The sequence below is a fragment of the Stigmatopora argus genome, chromosome 16, assembly GCF_051989625.1.
Source record: "Stigmatopora argus isolate UIUO_Sarg chromosome 16, RoL_Sarg_1.0, whole genome shotgun sequence".
Classification (NCBI taxonomy): Eukaryota; Metazoa; Chordata; class Actinopteri; order Syngnathiformes; family Syngnathidae; genus Stigmatopora; species Stigmatopora argus.
In genome coordinates, this window is record NC_135402.1 from 2,998,176 (window position 1) to 3,021,233 (window position 23,058).

The 23,058-nt window shown below is 44.4% G+C and overlaps 1 protein-coding gene and 1 long non-coding RNA gene across 6 annotated transcripts; one reads left to right on the forward strand and one right to left on the reverse strand.

Moving 5' to 3' along the window:
• Positions 1-1,781: 1,781 nt before the first annotated feature.
• On the forward strand, positions 1,782-15,802 carry LOC144091020 (uncharacterized). 5 transcript variants are annotated; one of them, XR_013305582.1, is made up of 6 exons: positions 1,782-1,926; positions 3,456-3,646; positions 11,093-11,239; positions 12,202-12,315; positions 12,402-12,518; positions 15,526-15,802. It is a non-coding gene; the product is annotated as an uncharacterized LOC144091020 (long non-coding RNA). The 5 variants fall into 5 exon arrangements; XR_013305581.1 differs by lacking the exon at positions 1,782-1,926 and having other exon boundaries at positions 2,586-3,646; positions 11,074-11,239; positions 15,526-15,801; XR_013305580.1 differs by lacking the exon at positions 1,782-1,926 and having other exon boundaries at positions 2,588-3,646; positions 15,526-15,800.
• Positions 12,774-22,064, reverse strand: lhx5 (LIM homeobox 5). Its single transcript, XM_077622987.1, has 5 exons — positions 21,012-22,064; positions 19,084-19,307; positions 18,684-18,964; positions 15,518-15,683; positions 12,774-13,958 (listed from the first exon to the last, which is right to left on the reverse strand). The coding sequence occupies exons 1-5, from the start codon at positions 21,182-21,184 to the stop codon at positions 13,618-13,620; spliced, it is 1,185 nt and encodes a 394-aa protein (XP_077479113.1). The 5' UTR covers positions 21,185-22,064; the 3' UTR covers positions 12,774-13,617.
• Between the last annotated feature and the right edge of the window lie 994 nt (positions 22,065-23,058).

A 23,058-nucleotide genomic window follows, 5' to 3' on the forward strand; every position in this document is an offset into this window, starting at 1 on the left:
CAGGTCAAACAGAAAAATAGTGAGCAAGTTGGAAGATGTGGGAATTGATCCCACTACCCTTGGCATGGTGAGTGAGTGCTCTCCTATTTGAGCTAAGTTCCCAACCCACCTGCCTACTTGCCGAAGACAGGCCTATTTTCTTTAATCATTTTCCCTTAAATAAAAACAACCATGTGTAGTCAAGACCTTCCAATAATGACAAAGTAGAGTGTGGCGCAGAGGTTTGTTCACCTGACTGCCATGTGGGAGGCTGGGGTTCAAATCCCAGTTGGGAAACATTTTCCCTTAGTTGTTTCTATATATTTGTAGTCAAGACCTTCCAATAATGACAATGTGAAGTGTGGCCAATTTGTGGCCTAGAGGTTCTGTCACCTGACTCCCATGTGGGAGCCTGGGGTTCGAATCCCGCTCTCGTTTGACTGATAACTACACTGTGTAGTTCACTAAATAGATAATCCTTTTTTCATTAAAATGAAGACTTAGTCATTTTTTTCAGCAAAACAATTTATTTCCGGTCAGCCTTCGGCTGACCGGAAGACAGTTGGGGAGGGGGGGGTCCTGGTGGTGTTCGACAGTCGGCCTTCGGCCGACTGCCGACACCATACAGTCGTTGACCGGCGACACCGGGACGTGAACCCTCGACACCCACGTCGCAAGCAGGTGACTTACCCACTACACCACGAGGCGGCCCGCCTATACATGGTCATTTGGTGCTTTTATTTAAGGAAAGACTGAATGACTTAGTCTTTTTAATGGCAAAATAGTTCAGCGTCCACCGAGATTCGAACCCTGCCTGCCCACACGGCAGGCAGGCGAACGAACCTCTGGACTATGAAGTGGTCACACTTTATCTTTGTCTTTATTGGAAAGTATTAATTACATATGTTTTTTTCTATTTAAGGGAAAGTGACAAGATGGAAGATGCAGGATTTGATCCCACTACCTTTTGTGTGGAGAGCTGGCACTCTCCTAATTGAGCTAAGTGCCCAACACACCTCCCTACTTTGCCGAAGACAGGCCTACTATTTTCATTTGAAACCGTAAAGTGACAAGATGGAAGATGTGGAATTCGATCCCACTACCTTTTGTGTGGTGAGTGAGTGCTTTCCTATTTGAGCTAAATTCCCAAGCCACCTCCCTACTTTGCCAAAGACAGGCCTACTATTTTCATTTGAAACCGTAAAGTGACAAGATTGAAGATGCAGGATTCGATCCCACTACCTTTTGCATGGAGAGCTGGCACTCTCCTAATTGAGTTAAGTAACCAACCCACCTCCCAACTTGGCCGAAGACAAGCCTACTATTTTCTTTTGAAACTGAAAAGTGACAAGATGGAAGATGCAGGATTCGATCCCACTACCTTTAGCGTGGCAAGCTGGCACTCTCCTAATTGAGCTAAGTGCCCAACACACCTCCCAACATTGCCGAAGACAGGCCTACTATTTTCTTTTGAAACTGAAAAGTGACAAGATGGAAGATGCAGGATTCGATCCCACTACCTTTTGCATGGAGAGCTGGCACTCTCCTAATTGAGCTAAGTGCCCAACACACCTCCCTACTTTGCCGAAGACAGGCCTACTATTTTCTTTTGAAACTGAAAAGTGACAAGATGGAAGATGCAGGATTCGATCCCACTACCTTTTGTGTGGTGAATGAGTGCTCTCCTATTTGAGCTAAATTCCCAGCCCACCTCCATACGTTGCCAAAGACAGGCCTACTATTTTCTTTTGAAACTGAAAAGTGACAAGCTGGAAGATGCGGGATTTGATCCCACTACCTTTTGTGTGGAGAGCTGGCACTCTCCTAATTGAGCTAAGTGCCCAACACACCTCCCTACTTTGCCGAAGACAGGCCTACTATTTTCATTTGAAACCGTAAAGTGACAAGATGGAAGATGTGGGATTTGATCCCACTACCTTTTGTGTGGTGAGTGAGTGCTCTCCTATTTGAGCTAAATTCCCAAGACACCTCCCTACTTTGCCAAAGACAGGCCTACTATTTTCATTTGAAACTGAAAAGTGACAAGCTGGAAGATGCAGGATTCGATCCCACTACCTTTTGCATGGAGAGCTGGTGCTCTCCTAATTGAGTTAAGTAACCAACCCGCCTCCCAACTTGGCCGAAGACAACCCTACTATTTTCTTTTGAAACTGAAAAGTGACAAGATGGAAGATGCAGGATTCGATCCCACTACCTTTTGCATGGAGAGCTGGCACTCTCCTAATTGAGCTAAATTCCCAAGCCACCTCCTTACTTTGCCGAAGACAAGCCTACTATTTTCTTTTGAAACTGAAAAGTGACAAGATGGAAGATGCAGGATTCGATTCCACTACCTTTTACATGGAGAGCTGGTGCTCTCCTAATTGAGTTAAGTAACCAACCCAACTCCCTACTTTGCCGAAGACAAGCCTACTATTTTCTTTTGAAACTGAAAAGTGACAAGATAGAAGATGCAGGATTCGATCCCACTACCTTTTGCATGGAGAGCTGGCACTCTCCTAATTGAGCTAAGTGCCCAAACCACCTCCCTACTTTGCCGAAGACAAGCCTACTATTTTCTTTTGAAACTGAAAAGTGACAAGATGGAAGATGCAGGATTCGATCCCACTACATTTTGCATGGAGAGCTGGCACTCTCCTAATTGAGCTAAGTGCCCAACACACCTCCTTACTTTGCCGAAGCCAAGCCTACTATTTTCTTTTGAAACTGAAAAGTGACAAGATGGAAGATGCAGGATTTGATCCCACTACCTTTTGGTGTGGAGAGCTGGTGCTCTCCTATTTGAGCTAAGTTCCCAAACCACCTCCCTATTTCGCTGAAGACAGGCCTACATTTTTCCTTAGTTGTTTCTATGTATTTGTAGTCAAGACCTTCCAATAATGACAATGTGAAGTGTGGCCAATTTGTGGCCTAGAGGTTCTGTCACCTGACTCCCATGTGGGAGGCTGGGGTTCGAATCCCGCTCTCGTTTGACTGATAACTACACTGTGTAGTTCACTAAATAGATAATCCTTTTTTCATTAAAATGAAGACTTAGTCATTTTTTTCAGCAAAACAATTTATTTCCGGTCAGCCTTCGGCTGACCGGAAGACAGTTGGGGAGGGGGGGGTCCTGGTGGTGTTCGACAGTCGGCCTTCGGCCGACTGCCGACACCATACAGTCGTTGACCGGCGACACCGGGACGTGAACCCTCGACACCCACGTCGCAAGCAGGTGACTTACCCACTACACCACGAGGCGGCCCGCCTATACATGGTCATTTGGTGCTTTTATTTAAGGAAAGACTGAATGACTTAGTCTTTTTAATGGCAAAATAGTTCAGCGTCCACCGAGATTCGAACCCTGCCTGCCCACACGGCAGGCAGGCGAACGAACCTCTGGACTATGAAGTGGTCACACTTTATCTTTGTCTTTATTGGAAAGTATTAATTACATATGTTTTTTTCTATTTAAGGGAAAGTGACAAGATGGAAGATGCAGGATTTGATCCCACTACCTTTTGTGTGGAGAGCTGGCACTCTCCTAATTGAGCTAAGTGCCCAACACACCTCCCTACTTTGCCGAAGACAGGCCTACTATTTTCATTTGAAACCGTAAAGTGACAAGATGGAAGATGTGGAATTCGATCCCACTACCTTTTGTGTGGTGAGTGAGTGCTTTCCTATTTGAGCTAAATTCCCAAGCCACCTCCCTACTTTGCCAAAGACAGGCCTACTATTTTCATTTGAAACCGTAAAGTGACAAGATTGAAGATGCAGGATTCGATCCCACTACCTTTAGCGTGGCAAGCTTGCACTCTCCTAATTGAGCTAAGTGCCCAACACACCTCCCAACTTTGCCGAAGACAGGCCTACTATTTTCTTTTGAAACTGAAAAGTGACAAGATGGAAGATGCAGGATTCGATCCCACTACATTTTGTGTGGTGAGTGAGTGCTCTCCTATTTGAGCTAAATTCCCAGCCCACCTCCATTCTTTGCCGAAGACAGGCCTACTATTTTCTTTTGAAACTGAAAAGTGACAAGCTGGAAGATGCAGGATTCGATCCCACTACCTTTTGCATGGCGAGCTGGTGCTCTCCTAATTGAGTTAAGTAACCAACCCACCTCCCTACTTTGCTGAAGACAACCCTACTATTTTGTTTTGAAACTGAAAAGTGACAAGATGGAAGATGCGGGATTCGATCCCACTACCTTTTGCATGGAGAGCTGGTGCTCGCCTTATTGAGTTAAGTAACCAAACCACCTCCCTACTTTGCCGATGACAACCCTACTATTTTGTTTTGAAACTGAAAAGTGACAAGATGGAAGATGCAGGATTCGATCCCACTACCTTTTGCATGGAGAGCTGGCACTCTCCTAATTGAGTTAAGTAACCAACCCACCTCCCAACTTTGCTGAAGACAACCCTACTATTTTGTTTTGAAACTGAAAAGTGACAAGATGGAAGATGCGGGATTCGATCCCACTACCTTTTGCATGGAGAGCTGGTGCTCGCCTTATTGAGTTAAGTAACCAAACCACCTCCCTACTTTGCCGATGACAACCCTACTATTTTGTTTTGAAACTGAAAAGTGACAAGATGGAAGATGCAGGATTCGATCCCACTACCTTTTGCATGGAGAGCTGGCACTCTCCTAATTGAGTTAAGTGCCCAACACACCTCCTTACTTTGCCGAAGACAAGCCTACTATTTTCTTTTGAAACTGAAAAGTGACAAGATGGAAGATGCGGGATTTGATCCCACTACCTTTTGCATGGAGAGCTGGTGCTCTCCTAATTGAGTTAAGTAACCAACCCACCTCCCTACCTTGCCGAAGACAACCCTACTATTTTGTTTTGAAACTGAAAAGTGACAAGATGGAAGATGCAGGATTCGATCCCACTACCTTTTGCATGGAGAGCTGGCACTCTCCTAATTGAGTTAAGTAACCAACCCACCTCCCAACTTGGCCGAAGACAAGCCTACTGTTTTCTTTTGAAACTGAAAAGTGACAAGATGGAAGATGCAGGATTTGATCCCACTACCTTTTGCATGGAGAACTGGCACTCTCCTAATTGAGCTAAATTCCCAAGCCACCTCCTTACTTTGCCGAAGACAAGCCTACTATTTTCTTTTGAAACTGAAAAGTGACAAGATGGAAGATGCGGGATTCGATCCCACTACCTTTTGCATGGAGAGCTGGTGCTCTCCTAATTGAGTTAAGTAACCAACCCAACTCCCTACTTTGCCGAAGACAAGCCTACTATTTTCTTTTGAAACCGAAAAGTGACAAGATAGAAGATGCAGGATTCGATCCCACTACCTTTTGCATGGAGAGCTGGCACTGTCCTAATTGAGCTAAATTCCCAAGCCACCTCCTTACTTTGCCGAAGACAAGCCTACTATTTTCTTTTGAAACTGAAAAGTGACAAGATGGAAGATGCGGGATTCGATCCCACTACCTTTTGCATGGCGAGCTGGCGCTCTCCTAATTGAGTTAAGTAACCAACCCACCTCCTTACTTTGCTGAAGACAAGCCTACTATTTTCTTTTGAAACTGAAAAGTGACAATATGGAAGATGCAGGATTCGATCCCACTACCTTTTGCATGGAGAGCTGGCACTCTCCTAATTGAGCTAAATTCCCAAGCCACCTCCTTACTTTGCCGAAGACAAGCCTACTATTTTCTTTTGAAACTGAAAAGTGACAAGATGGAAGATGCAGGATTCGATCCCACTACCTTTTGCATGGAGAGCTGGTGCTCTCCTAATTGAGTTAAGTAACCAACCCAACTCCCTACTTTGCCGAAGACAAGCCTACTATTTTCTTTTGAAACCGAAAAGTGACAAGAGAGAAGATGCAGGATTCGATCCCACTACCTTTTGCATGGAGAGCTGGCACTCTCCTAATTGAGCTAAGTGCCAACCCACCTCCCTACTTTGCCGAAGACAAGCCTACTATTTTCTTTTGAAACTGAAAAGTGACAAGATGGAAGATGCAGGATTCGATCCCACTACCTTTTGCATGGAGAGCTGGCACTCTCCTAATTGAGCTAAATTCCCAAGCCACCTCCTTACTTTGCCGAAGAGAAGCCTACTATTTTCTTTTGAAACTGAAAAGTGACAAGATGGAAGATGCAGGATTTGATCCCACTACCTTTTGGTGTGGAGAGCTGGTGCTCTCCTAATTGAGCTAAATTCCCAAGCCACCTCCTTACTTTGCCGAAGACAAGCCTACTATTTTCTTTTGAAACTGAAAAGTGACAAGATGGAAGATGCAGGATTTGATCCCACTACCTTTTGCATGGAGAGCTGGCACTCTCCTAATTGAGTTAAGTAACCAACCCACCCCCTTACTTTGCCGAAGACAAGCCTACTATTTTCTTTTGAAACTGAAAAGTGACAAGATGGAAGATGCAGGATTTGATCCCACTACCTTTTGCATGGAGAGCTGGCACTCTCCTAATTGAGCTAAGTGCCCAACACACCTCCCTACTTTGCCGAAGACAGGCCTACTATTTTCATTTGAAACCGTAAAGTGACAAGATGGAAGATGCAGGATTTGATCCCACTACCTTTTGCGTGGAAAACTGGCACTCTCCTAATTGAGCTAAGTGCCCAAACCACCTCCCGCCTTTGCCGCAGACAGGCCTACTATTTTCTTTTGAAACTGCAAAAGTGACAAGATGAAAGATGCAGGATTTGATCCCACTACCTTTTGCATGGAGAGCTGGCACTCTCCTAATTGAGCTAAGTGCCCAAACCACCTCCCTACTTTGCCGAAGACAAGCCTACTATTTTCTTTTGAAACTGAAAAGTGACAAGATAGAAGATGCAGGATTCGATCCCACTACCTTTTGCATGGAGAGCTGGCACTCTCCTAATTGAGTTAAGTAACCAACCCACCTCTTTACTTTGCCGAACACAAGCCTACTATTTTCTTTTGAAACTGAAAAGTGACAAGATGGAAGATGCAGGATTCGATCCCACTACCTTTTGCATGGAGAGCTGGCACTCTCCTAATTGAGCTAAGTGCCCAAACCACCTCCCTACTTTGCCGAAGACAAGCCTACTATTTTCTTTTGAAACTGAAAAGTGACAAGATGGAAGATGCAGGATTCGATCCCACTACCTTTTGCATGGAGAGCTGGCACTCTCCTAATTGAGCTAAGTGCCCAAACCACCTCCCTACTTTGCCGAAGACAAGCCTACTATTTTCTTTTGAAACTGAAAAGTGACAAGATGGAAGATGCAGGATTCGATCCCACTACCTTTTGCATGGAAAGCTGGCACTCTCCTAATTGAGGTAAGTAACCAACCCACCTCCTTACTTTGCCGAAGACAAGCCTACTATTTTCTTTTGAAACTGAAAAGTGACAAGATGGAAGATGCAGGATTCGATCCCACTACCTTTTGCATGGAGAGCTGGCACTATCCTAATTGAGCTAAGTGCCCAAACCACCTCCCTACTTTGCCAAAGAAAAGCCTACTATTTTCTTTTGAAACTGAAAAGTGACAAGATGGAAGATGCAGGATTCGATCCCACTACCTTTTGCATGGCGAGCTGGTGCTCTCCTAATTGAGTTAAGTAACCAACCCACCTCCCTACTTTGCTGAAGACAACCCTACTATTTTGTTTTGAAACTGAAAAGTGACAAGATGGAAGATGCGGGATTCGATCCCACTACCTTTTGCATGGAGAGCTGGTGCTCGCCTTATTGAGTTAAGTAACCAAACCACCTCCCTACTTTGCCGATGACAACCCTACTATTTTGTTTTGAAACTGAAAAGTGACAAGATGGAAGATGCAGGATTCGATCCCACTACATTTTGCATGGAAAGCTGGCACTCTCCTAATTGAGGTAAGTAACCAACCCACCTCCTTACTTTGCCGAAGACAAGCCTACTATTTTCTTTTGAAACTGAAAAGTGACAAGATGGAAGATGCAGGATTCGATCCCACTACCTTTTGCATGGAGAGCTGGCACTATCCTAATTGAGCTAAGTGCCCAAACCACCTCCCTACTTTGCTGAAGACAACCCTACTATTTTCTTTTGAAACTGAAAAGTGACAAGATGGAAGATGCAGGATTCGATCCCACTACCTTTTGCATGGCGAGCTGGTGCTCTCCTAATTGAGTTAAGTAACCAACCCACCTCCCTACTTTGCTGAAGACAACCCTACTATTTTCTTTTGAAACTGAAAAGTGACAAGATGGAAGATGCAGGATTCGATCCCACTACCTTTTGCATGGCGAGCTGGTGCTCTCCTAATTGAGTTAAGTAACCAACCCACCTCCCTACTTTGCTGAAGACAACCCTACTATTTTCTTTTGAAACTGAAAAGTGACAAGATGGAAGATGCGGGATTCGATCCCACTACCTTTTGCATGGCGAGCTGGTGCTCTCCTAATTGAGTTAAGTAACCAACCCACCTCCTTACTTTGCTGAAGACAACCCTACTATTTTGTTTTGAAACTGAAAAGTGACAAGATGGAAGATGCGGGATTCGATCCCACTACCTTTTGCATGGAGAGCTGGTGCTCGCCTTATTGAGTTAAGTAACCAAACCACCTCCCTACTTTGCCGATGACAACCCTACTATTTTGTTTTGAAACTGAAAAGTGACAAGATGGAAGATGCAGGATTCGATCCCACTACCTTTTGCATGGAGAGCTGGCACTCTCCTAATTGAGTTAAGTAACCAACCCACCTCCCAACTTGGCCGAAGACAAGCCTACTATTTTGTTTTGAAACTGAAAAGTGACAAGATGGAAGATGCAGGATTCGATCCCACTACCTTTTGCATGGAGAGCTGGCACTCTCCTAATTGAGTTAAGTAACCAACCCACCTCCCAACTTGGCCGAAGACAAGCCTACTATTTTCTTTTGAAACTGAAAAGTGACAAGATGGAAGATGCAGGATTTGATCCCACTACCTTTTGCATGGAGAGCTGGCACTCTCCTAATTGAGCTAAATTCCCAAGCCACCTCCTTACTTTGCCGAAGACAAGCCTACTATTTTCTTTTGAAACTGAAAAGTGACAAGATAGAAGATGCAGGATTCGATCCCACTACCTTTTGCATGGAGAGCTGGCACTCTCCTAATTGAGCTAAGTGCCCAACACACCTCCTTACTTTGCCGAAGACAAGCCTACTATTTTCTTTTGAAACTGAAAAGTGACAAGATGGAAGATGCAGGATTTGATCCCACTACCTTTTGGTGTGGAGAGCTGGTGCTCTCCTATTTGAGCTAAGTTCCCAAACCACCTCCCTACTTCGCCGAAGACAGTTCTACTATTTTCTTTTGAAACTGCAAAAGTGACAAGATGGAAGATGCAGGATTTGATCCCACTACCTTTTGCATGGAGAGCTGGGGCTCTCCTAATTGAGCTAAGTGCCCAAACCACCTCCCTACTTTGCCGAAGACAGGCCTACTATTTTCTTTTGAAACTGAAAATTGACAAGATGGAAGATGCAGGATTTGATCCCACTACCTTTTGCGTGGAGAGCGGGCGCTCTCCTAATTGAGCTAAGTGCCCAAACCACCTCCCGCCTTTCCCGAAGACAGGCCTACTATTTTCTTTTGAAACTGCAAAAGTGACAAGATGGAAGATTTGATCCCACTACCTTTTGCGTGGAGAGCTGGCACTCTCCGAATTGAGCTAAGTGCCCAACCCACCTCCTAACTTTGCCGAAGACAGGCCTACTATTTTCTTTTGAAACTGAAAATTGACAAGATGGAAGATGTGGGATATGATCCCACTACCTTTTGCGTGGACAGCTGGTGCGCTCCTATTTGAGCTAAGTGCACAAACCACGTCCCAACTTTGCCGAAGACAGGCCTACTATTTTCTTTTGAAACTGCAAAAGTGACAAGATGGAAGATGCAGGATTTGATCCCACTACCTTTTGCGTGGAGAGCTGGCGCTCTCCTAATTGAGCTAAGTGACCAACCCACCTCCCTACTTTGCCGAAGACAGGCCTACTATTTTCTTTTGAAACTGAAAAGTGACAAATTTGTGTGGTAAGTGGGCACTCTCCTAATTGAGCTATGTGCCCAAGCCACTTCCCTACTTTGCCAAGGACTGTCCAGCTACTTTTCTATTTAAACTGAAAAGTGAGAACTTGGCTTTAGCGGTAAGGATTAATGAATATAATTTCATGTGTTTCATTCTTATGTTTGAAGTTGCATGCCATTGATGGCCATAGCCGTCCAAGTCATTTAAACTGGGAGGAAGTTGTGAGAGTTTTTTATTACCAGTGCTATTTACATCAAAATAATACCAGCCTTGAAACATGCACACACACAAACGCTCTCACACACATTCCATTTTTACATCCGAGAAGATATGACGGAACAAAGACTTTTTTTTTTTTTTACGAATGAGTATTAGGACCAAACAGAGAAAAAAATAACACGAGATTAAAGTCGACATATTCGTCCGAGACAAAAAAATGGAACATGAGAATAAAGTCATACGGGAGATCGTAGTCGTGGTGTTGGTACGAGAAAAAAACCATAACATTATACGATTAAAGGTGTAATATTACCAGATTGTCGAGTATTAGTATGAGAAAAAGTCATAATATTATGGGAATTCCATTGTACTATTAGCATGAGAAAAAGGTAGTTCAGTCAACTTAGTTTCCAAAAAAAGCATTCTACCACAAAGTATATCATAAATCCTTCTATTCTTTAAAATTTGATGTTGACGAGCTGAACGAATTGAATATTTGTGAAAGTGACTCTAAAATACAAGACGCTCTTAAAATTAGCGGATGCGGCGAAGCATTACGCCAAGTTCAGCTAATTCAGCTACATTAGCCGTACTGTTAATTATTACGTCATGTAATATTACGACTTGTTTGCTCATATTAACAACCTGACTTCAATCTTGTACTATTACGGCTTTTGCTATGACTTTAATCTTGTAGTATTACAACTTCTCTGCAATTGGCTGGCAACCAATTTAGGGTACACCTTGCTTGATTTTGGCTGGGTTAGGCTGCAAAAAAAATATCATCACTACTTTTTTCTCACATTAATACTACGCCTTTGATCTTGTAATGTTTTCTTTTCATACTAACAGGGCTTTTCTGCCAATTTAGGGCATACAGAAATCCCTCGAACATCGCTGACAACGGACCCATGGCTACAAGAAGACAAAGGACTTGGACTAAAACTCCCATTAACCTGTTTTTTGGGACTTATATCAAGCGGAGAGGAACTATTTTTACTGCGCGTACAGTGTTAAGGTATTTCAATTTTTTATATATACATTATATTTAGATATTAATAACTTAGTCTTTTGATATGCTGTAATATCTCTCATCTCATTTTCTGAACCGCTTTATCCCCACTGGGGTGCTGGAGCTTATCCCAGCTGACTTCGGGCCATAGGCGGGGGAGACCCTGAATTGGTGGCCAGCCAATCGCAGGGCACAGGGGGAGACAAACAACCATTCACGCTCACACTCATACCTAGGGTCAATTTAGAGCAGGGGTAGGGAATCTATGGCTCGGGAGCCACATGTGGCTCTTTTGATGGTTGCATATGGCTCTGAGCTAAAATATGGAAACCGGTGGTGAGAGAGCCGAGTCCCGAATGCACCAATAGGAAAGTCACATCGGCACTGTGGCATTGACTTTTTTTTCCATTAGAGTCTTCTGCATCTATTCTCTCATTGATACTCATTGATATTCATTGATTAGCAACAGCGTAACAATGTTGTCAAAAGAATTCAAAGACTTTTTGTACTTTAGAGGTGGTAAAATGACTAAAAAAATAGCACATTTTCATGTATTTTGACTTTTAAATTGTGAGTATGGCTCTCAAGGAATAACATTTGAAAATAGTAATTGTTTACGGCTCTCTGTTTCAAAAAGGTTCCCGACCCCTGATTTAGAGTGTCCACTCAGCCGACCATGCATGTCTTCGGAATGTGGGTGGAAATCGGAGTACCCGGAGAAAACCCACGAAGGAGAACATGCAAACTCCACACAGGTGTAGCTGTAATATTTAATAAGTATACACTGTTTGATAATTGTACTTGTGTACTGTGGGGGTGATGCTACTTTGCATTTTTTTGTTTATCGGGGCCATGTCTGGTCTACATTAACTGTGATATTCGAGGGATTACCGTAGGCTCCAGCACCCCCGGTAGAATATGCAGCTCAGAAAATGAATGAATATCTCCACCTTTTTTCTCGCACTTAGACTACGACTTTACTCGCCACCAATTCAGGGTGTCCCCTCCGGCACAAAGTCAACTGGGATAGGCTGCAGCGCCCTCCGCGAGCCTAGTGAGGATAAAGCGGTTCAGAAAATGAGGTGAGACTACAGTTGGAATCACGTAATATTAAGATATTTTGTTCTCGTACCAGTACTACGACTTTAATCCGCTGTTCCCGTTTTAGCGACGGCTCGGTTGGGCCCTAAATACTCGGCGCTACTTTTCAAACGCTGCCTTTGGCTGGAAAAACAAGGAACCCAACGGTCCCCCGATGGAAAAGCCCGGTCGGATCGGCGGCTGGGTGAGTAAGAGGGCGGGGGGGGGCGGTGGGTCGCCACAGATGTTCCGTGGCCCCTCTTTTGTTTGCTCCCTTTAAGAGGCGGGAGACCTCAGCTGTTGAAGGAGATTCTCTATTATGGCTTCAGTGTGCTTTTCAAAATCATTTCCATTAAAACACGTCTCGTGAAAAAGGGAGCCCGACAAAGGGAAGGTCGGCCGGGGCGCGCGCGACAATCGGGGCGGCGCGCGTGTGAACGACAAGAGGAGAAGAAGAAGAAGAAGAAGAAGAAAGCCGGAGACGCCCTCGTCGGCGGCGCGTCGGCGTGTCGGGTGGGGACAGAAAGCCAGACGGATCCAATTTCACATCATCTCCAATTTATTGTTCGGATGCTCCAATCGGACAATTAACTCCTTGGCTGCCATCCACGGCGCCGGCCGTCCAATCCCTTTTTAAGCGGGCGGCTGACAGAAACAAATAAGTGGTGATCTAAAAAAAGGATTTTAGTAATTTGGATATGTTGATGTAAAATGTGTCTTTTTTTGAGCCTGTAATAGTCCCTCAATTTTCATTTAGGCGAAATTTACTGTTACGGTTTATGTTTTAATCATGCAGAAAATGGGGGGGGAACGTGAATTCGATGCACGATTTATGGGCCAGACCGCGCCTTAAGTTGAACACCACCGGCTAACAATAAAGATTCCCTGATTTCTGTGTTCCTTTTGTGAAAGCGGGCTATTGATTCAAAATATTTTCAAACTCTGACATTTAGCTTCATGGTCATCATCACGATGGGATTGGACGTCTACTGTAGTTCAAATAGAACCAACGTGTATCGCCGTCCATGGCAGCCAATGCGTTCGTGTAGGTCAACAAATAAAATAAATGGGTGCTATTGATGGGAAGGTGACATTTGACGAATAAAAAGTCCCTTTGGCGTTTTTAGTGTCTACTGTGATTTTTGTGGCGGCGAGATGGACGCAGGAAAACAATCAAAATCCGTTTGCTTTAAATAATTGAAATCCAGTCAGTATTCCAAGAACGGCGGAGCGTCTCTATACGCTTCTTGAAAAAAAAGCGGCCATCTTGGGGGGGACGGGGTGGCCAAAAGGTGGGTTCCGCTTCACCAGGCCGCGGCCTCGCCCATCTCGGGGCCTTGGTGGGACATGGGGGCGCTGTAGCTGGAGTTACTGGCCAGGGAGAAGGGGGGGCTGGGCCCACCCCCGTAGGCCTCCCCCGGCACGGCCTGCAGGGAACCCGGCTCCGGACTGGGCGTCTCGGCGTGGGAGATCATGTCCGTGAACCTTTGGTCGTCTGTGGGGAGGTGGCCCGAGGCCTCCATGGCGCCCGGGCCCGAGGCCAGGATGTAGGGGGGCTCGGCGGGGGACTGAGCCTGCGAGGACGGGGGCCCGTGCGGGAAGAAGTCGTAGTTGCTTCCTGGTCCGTAGTAGTCCCCTTGGTACTCTAATGATCGGGGGAGGAAAAAACAATGTATTTTACTCATTTGTTCACCCAAATAAAGTTGGAATTGTTACAAAAATAATTTGGTCCATTTTCTTCGGGTACTCAAAAATGCTATGCTAGCCATTTGACCACTCTAAATCAGTGGTGTCAAACATATGGCCCGTGGACTGGAAGCGGCACGCTCACTGGTCCGGTCATAATAGTTATTTTTCAGTCAAAATGGCAGCTAATGAGTTAACAAGGAACCTTAAGCCTTATGCCTTAACACCAATAGGAAGTCACCTAGAAATGCTAAAAAAAAAATCAAGAAATTCCACCAAAATCAATAGGAAGTGATCCAAAATATTAATAACGCACACACGGATGAGCTCTACCTCTATTGAACTTTTTCTGGGGGATCCTTACCTTCCTTATTTGTTAATTTTCACACCGCCAGAGTGGATTGAATGGCTGTTTGAATAGAAATAATGTACCCGATTCGGTTTTGTCAGGGTGACCTTGAGGAGAGGCGACGAGCCGGCGGGGGGAGGGGAGGGTGTTCTCGGCGCGAATAAAGGCGGGTCGGCCCGCCACAAAAGCGGCGGGTGAAGAAAGCCAGCCGCCGATGAAGGTTTTGTGGAGACTCAATTGAAATTGTCTTGTACGGCGACGACAACAAAACGCCCACTTCACTGGCATTCGGGAGGAAAAGCCGTCTTTGATGTTTGGAAACACGCGCACGTCAACTTCTAACATTGAATTGTCTTCTGTCGATAGAAAGGATGTTGCTGGCATCAAGGATAAAATCCATGTTTGCAAAAAAAAGCTCCGTCTCTACGCGCCAATGGGACGCCAAAAACAACCTTCATTTTTATTCGTAGCTAAGAATGGCTAAAAATATCGCCAGTTGGATGTCATTTTTATTTTGAAGTGACTACCTTGGACAGCAATGAGAAAAAGTCATTCAGAATTATTATCAGATTTTTTAACACACCTAAAAATGGATTTAAAAAGTGTCCTACAATTAGATTCATTTAGATTTAACTCTTTGACTGCCAATGACGGTAACGGACAAAAATGACCTAATATTTACAATTAATCTGGTTTTTATTCTCACGTTATAATTGTCCTTAATTTAAGGCAAACAAACAAATTTGCTGGGAAAAAAATCTATAAATTAGTACGACGGATGAATTGAAATAATGACATTTTTAAACGCAAATTAAAATATTTTTTGAGGCAAACAAACTAATTTGCAGAAAAAACACAAAAATCGATGAACTGGTTTGACTAACGAATCGAATCAATCTCATTTTTAATGACGAAAATGCGAATGAATTAATAACTTGGCTGGCGAATGACTTTCACTCATTAATCTATCTGATTTTTACCTCCAATTTTGCTAAGAAACCCTTTTCCCTAAACTTCACTCCAAAAAATAGCGCTACGAGCGGCATTTTATTCCGGATTTGTTTACAAAAAGACTGATTGCAATAAGCCGCTTGATCCTCTCATCCGTGACAGGTTAAAAGTGACAAACAGCGAAATGTTTTTCCCTTTCTTTTTTTTCTTCTTCTTACCTCCGTAGTAGCCGTAGGCAGCGGGTCCCAAGATGTCCGGGTCCTCCAGGCGGCCCCCCAGGGTCCTCATCCTCCTTGGCCCCCGGAAGAAGGCGTGTCTGCGGGCCCCCAAGGCGCTCAGCTGCTTCATCCGTCGCTCCTTGGATCTTCGGTTCTGGAACCAAACCTGCAGACAAGACAACGGCACTTGAAAATCTGGACTCTTATTTTGAAAGGGGAAAATGCTATCAAGTCAGGCCTGATTAAAATCCATGACAGAAAGTCACAGCTTGTTTTTGCATTTTTCTAAGTGTCTACTTCATGCGAGTAATAAAAAAAATCAAATTTACGGCTTCCTGAATGAACTCCCAAAGCCGCCATATATTAAAAACATTGACTTTTGACGCAAAGGAAAGTGGTTAAAATCACGTAGGTCGGTCAAAAATGTATAAATGAATTTTAAAGGCAGCAAATATTGTGTGCCATTAGTATTCCCAAATACAAAATATATTGCAGTGATTCTTAAAATACGGCTTCAACACACGTGACAGTTTTTTTCTTTTTTCTATCATCAAAAAAACCTGAAACAGGCTTGAATAAACCTTGAGCTGGTTTAACCAATAATAATAATAAAAAATCCACATTTTGTTGCTTCTCAAGGAACACATGAATTGTAATTCAAGACATTGAATTTTTTAACAATAGCTGCTTATTGTTACAATTAGCTCTTTGAAAATTCTAAATTGTCTTTACATATTAAAGTAGACTTTTAATGTTGAAACTGCAAAATGTGTAGTGGTTTCCAATCTTGAATATATATTTAATAAACGCCCAAACCCTCCTGTAAATATTATCGTTGATCTCTACGATGATACTACTAGAGTTAAGTACCTTTTTTAAGTGCTACACTTGAGAACCACTAGCAAACTGTATACAATCAATACATGCTAGCTATATAGTTTGATACAGTGTAAAATAGCACACACAATAAGGCGCTAAACAAACAAAAAAAATGACGTCACACTATGCAATGAATTCACAACAAAGAGGAGAAAAAAAAACCTTACATTGGAGTATAAGTCGCATTTTAGTACAAAAAAATTGAGAAGAACAGGCTAAAATTGGCACGCGTTCACGTAAAATGAACTTTTTTTCTTCCAGACAACGTCTCGCGGCCCGGAAAAATACGTCTACCGGTAAAGAAAAGCTACAAAAAAAAACCCGTCTGGGATCCGAGCAGCTTATCTTTCTTTGGCCTACGTTGCAAAATCAACCCGCTGCGATGCACATTAACAAAACGCGCGCGTAAGGCCGCACGTGGAGGCAACACCTGCTTATTGAGAACAATCGTCAACGTGTTGGGTACATTTTTATGGAAATGCTCTCGCTCCCCTCGAGACACACACACACACACAAAAACACACACTGGGGGAGCGTTGCTATTTAACACAAGCGGCGCCAGGCCCAAACAGAGCCTCCATTTTGGCTCCCGGTGCCACCGACACACTAGGGATGAGGCTATGAACACACTGATGGATGGAATTGTGCAAGTGTGTGTATGTGTGTGTGTGTGTATGAGGTGGGAAAAGGGGGGGAGGGTGCACGGGGGGCATATGTAAATGTGTGAAATCAGCGATAATCACAGCCAGCGCACAAAAAGCCACATCACACTTGGCAGAGACGGCGCTAATCATCCCGACATTGTGCACCCGCACACATGGGGGGGGGGGGGTTCCCGCATGCGTACGGTGGCCCCTCAGCTAAAACAAGACCACCACCTATGACTAATTTCACGGCTGTGTGACTGAAACAAACACGGAGGGGAGGGGCGGCATTAAAAAAAAAACACATATTGCGTCGTAATTGTGTGTTTTTGTCAAGCCGGCTGTGGAGATGGTAATTGGAAAAAAAATGAAATGGAATGCCTGGAGACACGGGGGGGAGATACGGGGGGAGACGCAAGGCGGGAAGGGAAAGACGCGGACGGGCGGCGTGTTCGGGAAAGGTCAGAAAAATGAGCAAATGTTGCTTTTATGAATTATTGCCAGATAAAAAATTTGGAGGGAGGATTAAGTTATTGATTAATATTGATTCTCACAATCAAAAGCAAACTTTTCGGTCCGAGCGTGAAGCGAATATTCATTCCTATTTGAAGGATTGTAAACATTTTGGAAAGGTTTTTTTCCCGTAATATATTTAAAATTGAATATGTTTTTCTATTCAAGAGCATGAAGCAAAAGGTCACATTTTCTCCATTGAGGTAAAATGCATGTGTTTCAAGTACTGCTTCAGTTACAAATAATTCTTTTCTTTTTAGCAAATGTGAGCATTTTTGCCATTTTTTGTACTATATATATATATATATATATCGTAAAAATTCATATTTGGAGGGCTATGATGGTTGTAAAGTTTTTCAATATAATTTGTGTTTTTTAAATGTATATTCAAGGTAAGGAAGTAAAATCTATTTTTTTTGCAAGCAAGATTCGATAATCCCTGCTGGAGTTATTCTATTTGTGCGTGTGAGTATTAATGTGTGAACATAAGCAAATGAGTAAGGCATTTTAACGGAGGATTAATGACCGTAATTTACAACTCAAAGAATTGGACATCTAGCATCGTCAATGGGAGCCATCGAGTTCATGAATAAGACAATAAAAAGTGTCAAATTGAAAAGTCCTGCAAGTGCGAAAAATGCTTAAAATCACCGTAAAGATAGATCCTATATTTCTATTCATTTTCATTGGCTGCCATTGACAATGACGGATGTCCAATCCATTTGAAATGAAATGACAAAATAAATGGAGTATAATTACGGTGAAATAATATCATTTTTAACCCCACCTACAAATTGCCCAAGCGCTCGCTCAATTTTGAATTATTTTCATCTAACTCATCATAAGATATTTATAAAATATAAATGAAATAATGCCAATAATCCCCTTTGAACACTTAAAAATCGGTCTTGTTTCAGCGCCATTGACTGTAGCAGACGTCCAATCCATTTTGAATGGAACTCCAAACATCGATGACAGTCAATGGCAGACCAAGTAAAAGAGAAATAAAATGTTTTTAAAAAAAGTAAATGCAAAAAAAAAAAAAAAAACGGATTTGAAAAGAAAAGGAGATAAAAATGGAGAACCAAAAATTCCCAGTGTTCCTGAACGCATCTGGTCTGGCTCCTTACCTGAATGACCCTCATGTTGAGGCCGGTCTCTTGCGCCAGCTGCTCCCGGATGTGTCGCGTGGGCTTGGGCGTGGCCACGAAGGCGGCCTTGAGGGTCTCCAGCTGCTTGGCCTTGATGGTGGTGCGGGGCCCCCTCCGCTTGGTGCCCGAGTTCTGCTCCTCGTTCTCGATGTTGTTGGTCTCCTTATCCGAGGACGTGCAGTTGTCCGCCTCCTTCAGCTCGTCCTGCAGGCCGCCGTCCTGGAGGTCCGGCGAGAGGCTGCGGTCCGTGCACGACGACACTGCGAATACGGGGGAGCGTTTGAAAAAAAAAAATGCTCGCTCGTGCGTGCAATTTAACCACGACGACGACATATTTGGAATGCAGTTTTTTCCCCTGGCTGGCTCCTTCTTTCCTTACCCGAATTGAGGCTGACCTCCTTGATGGTGGCCGAGCTCATGTAGTCGTCCTTGCACACGAATTTGTTCTCATCGATCACGTAGAGCTCCTCGCCCGTGGACAGCTGCTTGTGGCACACCATGCACGTGAAGCAGTTGAGGTGGAAGACCTTGCTGCGCGCCTTGCGCACCAGGTCGCTGGGCGAGATGCCCTGCAGGCAGCCGGCGCACTTGGTCCCGAAACGCCTGAGGAATTTTTAACAAACACAAGGGACCGTCAAATTTACAAAAAACAAAAAACGCCTGGAGGAATTTTCAACAAACACAAGGGACCGTCGAATTTACTCTAAAAAAACAATGACTTTTTATTAATCTCTCAATTCAAATACACATTTTAACACTTTTTCCCTTTTGTGCGTTCACCAAACCCCAAAAAGTTATCACTTTTTACCTCCAAATATTTACCACATGCAATTTTAATTTTGCCCCAAACATTTACACCCTAAATATATATTTTTAAATACTGCCCCATGCAAGAGAATTAAAAAAAAATACAACCGTCATATTTTTACACTCACACACACACATTTAAAAAAAAAACATAACACGTGCGCCATCCCTTATTGGGAAAACACACCAATAGATGAAATACTAATAAAAAAAAGCTGATCTTTCTTTTGGGCGAAAATCCAGTTTGCTTGCCAATCAAATTTCGCCAAAGACATTAGTGGCAATCAGCACATTGTAGCCGAGGATATGAGACGGGATTAAGCGGAGTGGGATGTATTTTAGGCGTGGAAATCTTCTCTTAATCCAGCCGAGACGTGCGTGGGAGGACTTTCATGCCCCCCACCACCCACCCACACGTTGCCACCTCGAAACCCCCCACCCAGCCCCTAAAAAAATGCCCAAATAAATAAACGTGGCTTTTGGGCCCACCTGTGCGTGCGTGCGTGTGGGTGCTCTAGCACCCCCCCTCGTCCTATTGTTTTAACACTATAATGCGGGCCGTGCGTGCACGCGCGCCTGTCTTTCACATGCACGCAAGTCCACTATACACAACAAATGGACACATTAGCCTGATGAGGGTCGCCGGCCCCTAATGGGACACTCATTTGCATACGCGGCGCAGGTACGAGCCCCACTTGGCCAGTGCGCAATACATGACGTGACGTGTTTTTTTTTTTTTTTTTAATTTTAGGGGGGTGGATTTGGCAAGCAAACGAAAATGAAAATGCTTAATGGATTATTTGCGAGTGGGAATATGTATTTCTGCAAATGGGGAAGTCGTCAATTAAAAAATTCGATTCGGATTTCGTCTGGATTATTTTGCCTTTTTTTAAAGTGATTAAGGGATCGGGTGTAATGTGCGTTTTTTTTTATAAATGGAAATGATTTGGATTTTGGTTTTAAGTCGGTAAACACATGTGCGTTTTAAAAATAGGGTGAAGTCGTCGTAGTAATTGCTTGATTTCTTTTGGGCTGGGGTTGTTTTTGGTATTTAAATAAAGATAAAAGGATTAAATAAAGTGGCTATTTTTTAGATTTAGCACAATTGTGCTACGTTCTGTGATTTGTTGGGGGTAAAATGATAAAAGAGTACGTGTTTAAATTCTGAAGCCGTTTGTCTTATACTATTGCGTATTTTGTTGTTGTTGATGTTACCCAAATACCGTTATTTTTGTATAAAAGGATCGCAAATTGTAACAATTAAAAATAGTTTGATATCAACCCATGTTGCATTTAACTGAAACTCGGAAATATGACTTTCTCACTAATAAAACGCAGACACGATTTAAAAAAAGACTTAATTGATATAAATCACGTCTTAATAAGACACGAGCGTCCTGCTTTTCTAAAAGAACGATTGAAGCCGAATTTTGCTTCGGTGGCTTTTCTCCCAATTTTTTTTCTCCGTTTTTTTTCTTTGCTTTGCTTTCTCGTGCCTACCGGAAGAAGTCCACTTTGCAGTAGAGCTTTCCGTCCCGCGAGAAGCACTTGTCCGTCAGCTTGCATCCGCACTCGCAGCACTGCACGCATTTGGCGTGCCAGGCCCGGTCGAGCACGTTGAGCAGGAAGCGGTCCAAGATGGGCCGCTCGCAGCCGGCGCAGTGGACCATCATGTCTGCCTGCGGCCCGGGGAGAGCCGACGGCCGGCCGACCCACCAACAGACAAATCGATCTCCGCCTTTCGCTTTCCTACGGACTGTTTCGCCTCGGCCCGGCTCGGCTCGGCTCGCCTCCACGCGGGAGCCCCTCTCCTCTTCTCTCCTCTCGGATCCTTCCCTTCCGGGCCCACCCCCCGTGGGCTGTCAACAAAAAAAACCGTCCCGGTACCGGCTCGCTTCTGTATCCGCAATCCACACTTGTTTTTTGGCCCCGATCAGGCGCGCGCACCTGACTTGCTCCAAAGCATAGCAAGAAGAATATCCCGCAAAAGTGCGCGTGCTCGTGTGGTGGTGTTTTTTTTCCCCTTCTTTTTTTTTGCTCCTCTTCTATTTTTTTCTTCTTCTTTTTCTTTTGTTGTTGTAGGGACAGCAGGGGGGGTTCCACGCGTGTCCTGCGGGCTCTTCGCCACCACTGTGGCCGCTTGTCACACGGTGTGGAGCAGCAAGGCACCCCTCCACCTCGACACCTTCGTCGCCGCCATCAAGCGAGCGACCATCCCCGTCCCCGCGAACGCACATTGGCTGAGGCGCGCCTTAATTCCCTCACCGGGAGAGCCAATCAGGGCCAGGCTTTGGTTGGCATGGAGACCGAGCTCACCGCTCGTCAGCTGGACCCGGACGGCACGGGCCAGGACCCGCTTGACGTCCTTTTGGAACTTCCCAATGGAATATCTACTCGTCCCACGCCCTTGACGGCAATAGGCGTCCAATCCATCCAGGCCGGCAGGAAATGACAGGTCCCAGTGGATTAGACTTCAGAAAATTGGACATCTACTGTCGGCACGGAAATGTCGTCGTTCAATGTCAGCCCTCCCGGTTCAAATAGATCGGACGTCCATCGCAAATTCAGGGTGCTGAAAGTTTCGGAGGTTTGAGTTTATTCGGCAGTGAAAAATGCTTATAATTGATTTATTGGTTGTGGCTGTTGGAGATGCACGTCCAATGCATTTAAACTGGAAGGGTTGGCATTGAGCGACCACATTTCATTGCAGATGACAGAATCACAATCACATTTCCGTGCCATTGACGGCAATAGACGTCACATGATGGACATGGGTGGTCGTCAATAGTAGCGAACGGGTTAAAAATAATTGATTTTACTGTATTTTACATTTTGGACAAAAATGGGTAAAATAAAAGCACTTATTCCTTCAACTTGTCTTCACGGGGGTGCCGAAGCGCATCTCATCCGGAATGGGTGGCTAGCCAACGGCAGGGACAAAAACAAGCGATATTTGCTTACGATTGAGTTGAAGTAGAAAGCAACGCGAAGGCAAATAGCGCACATATGCTAACGCGGGGAAAGGAGGCGGCCAACGAGGGCTAAGGCAACAGCGAGCGCATGACATTACGCACAGCGGACGCTGGGGCGACGGGAGGGGGCTCCTTTCACATGCGCCGGCGCTATTTACAGGGAAATGCCGGGGATTAGTCAGCAGCTTCATCGATAAAAAGGGCCGCTCCGAGGAGGCCCATCTCAATATTTACAGAGCGGACGTACGCCGGGCCTTCATTTGCACTTTGCGTCAGGAGCGACGGATGCCCGGACGTCAGCCACGCAAACGAGTGGGGAACAATTGATCGATTCGTCGGCAACTGGCAGATTATCGTGATGACCCAGTCTGTTTCAACGTTAGCGCTAAAGAACAAAGGGGCGTATTTACTAGCTAGCGTGCTTCGGTGTTTGAGCCGTTTGACGTTGACCGGGGTTTTAAAATGGATTGATTTGTTTTTATTTGACAAATTGGCTGTCGTTGACGGCGTTAGACGTCCAATCCAACTTGAACTTCCCGCTTCAAATGAATGAGATGTCCACAATTGTCAATGGC

What these genes read in the sequence shown, in the direction of transcription:
- lhx5 (XM_077622987.1), bottom strand. Translation starts at nt 21,184, where the DNA reads ATGATGGTCCACTGCGCCGGCTGCGAGCGGCCCATCTTGGACCGCTTC. An exon ending in GGAGGTCAGCCTCAATTCGG is followed by an intron (nt 18,965 to 19,083) that starts GTAAGGAAAGAA and finishes CCGTATTCGCAG; the next exon opens with TGTCGTCGTGCACGGACCGC. An exon ending in TCAACATGAGGGTCATTCAG is followed by an intron (nt 15,684 to 18,683) that starts GTAAGGAGCCAG and finishes TCTTGTCTGCAG; the next exon opens with GTTTGGTTCCAGAACCGAAG.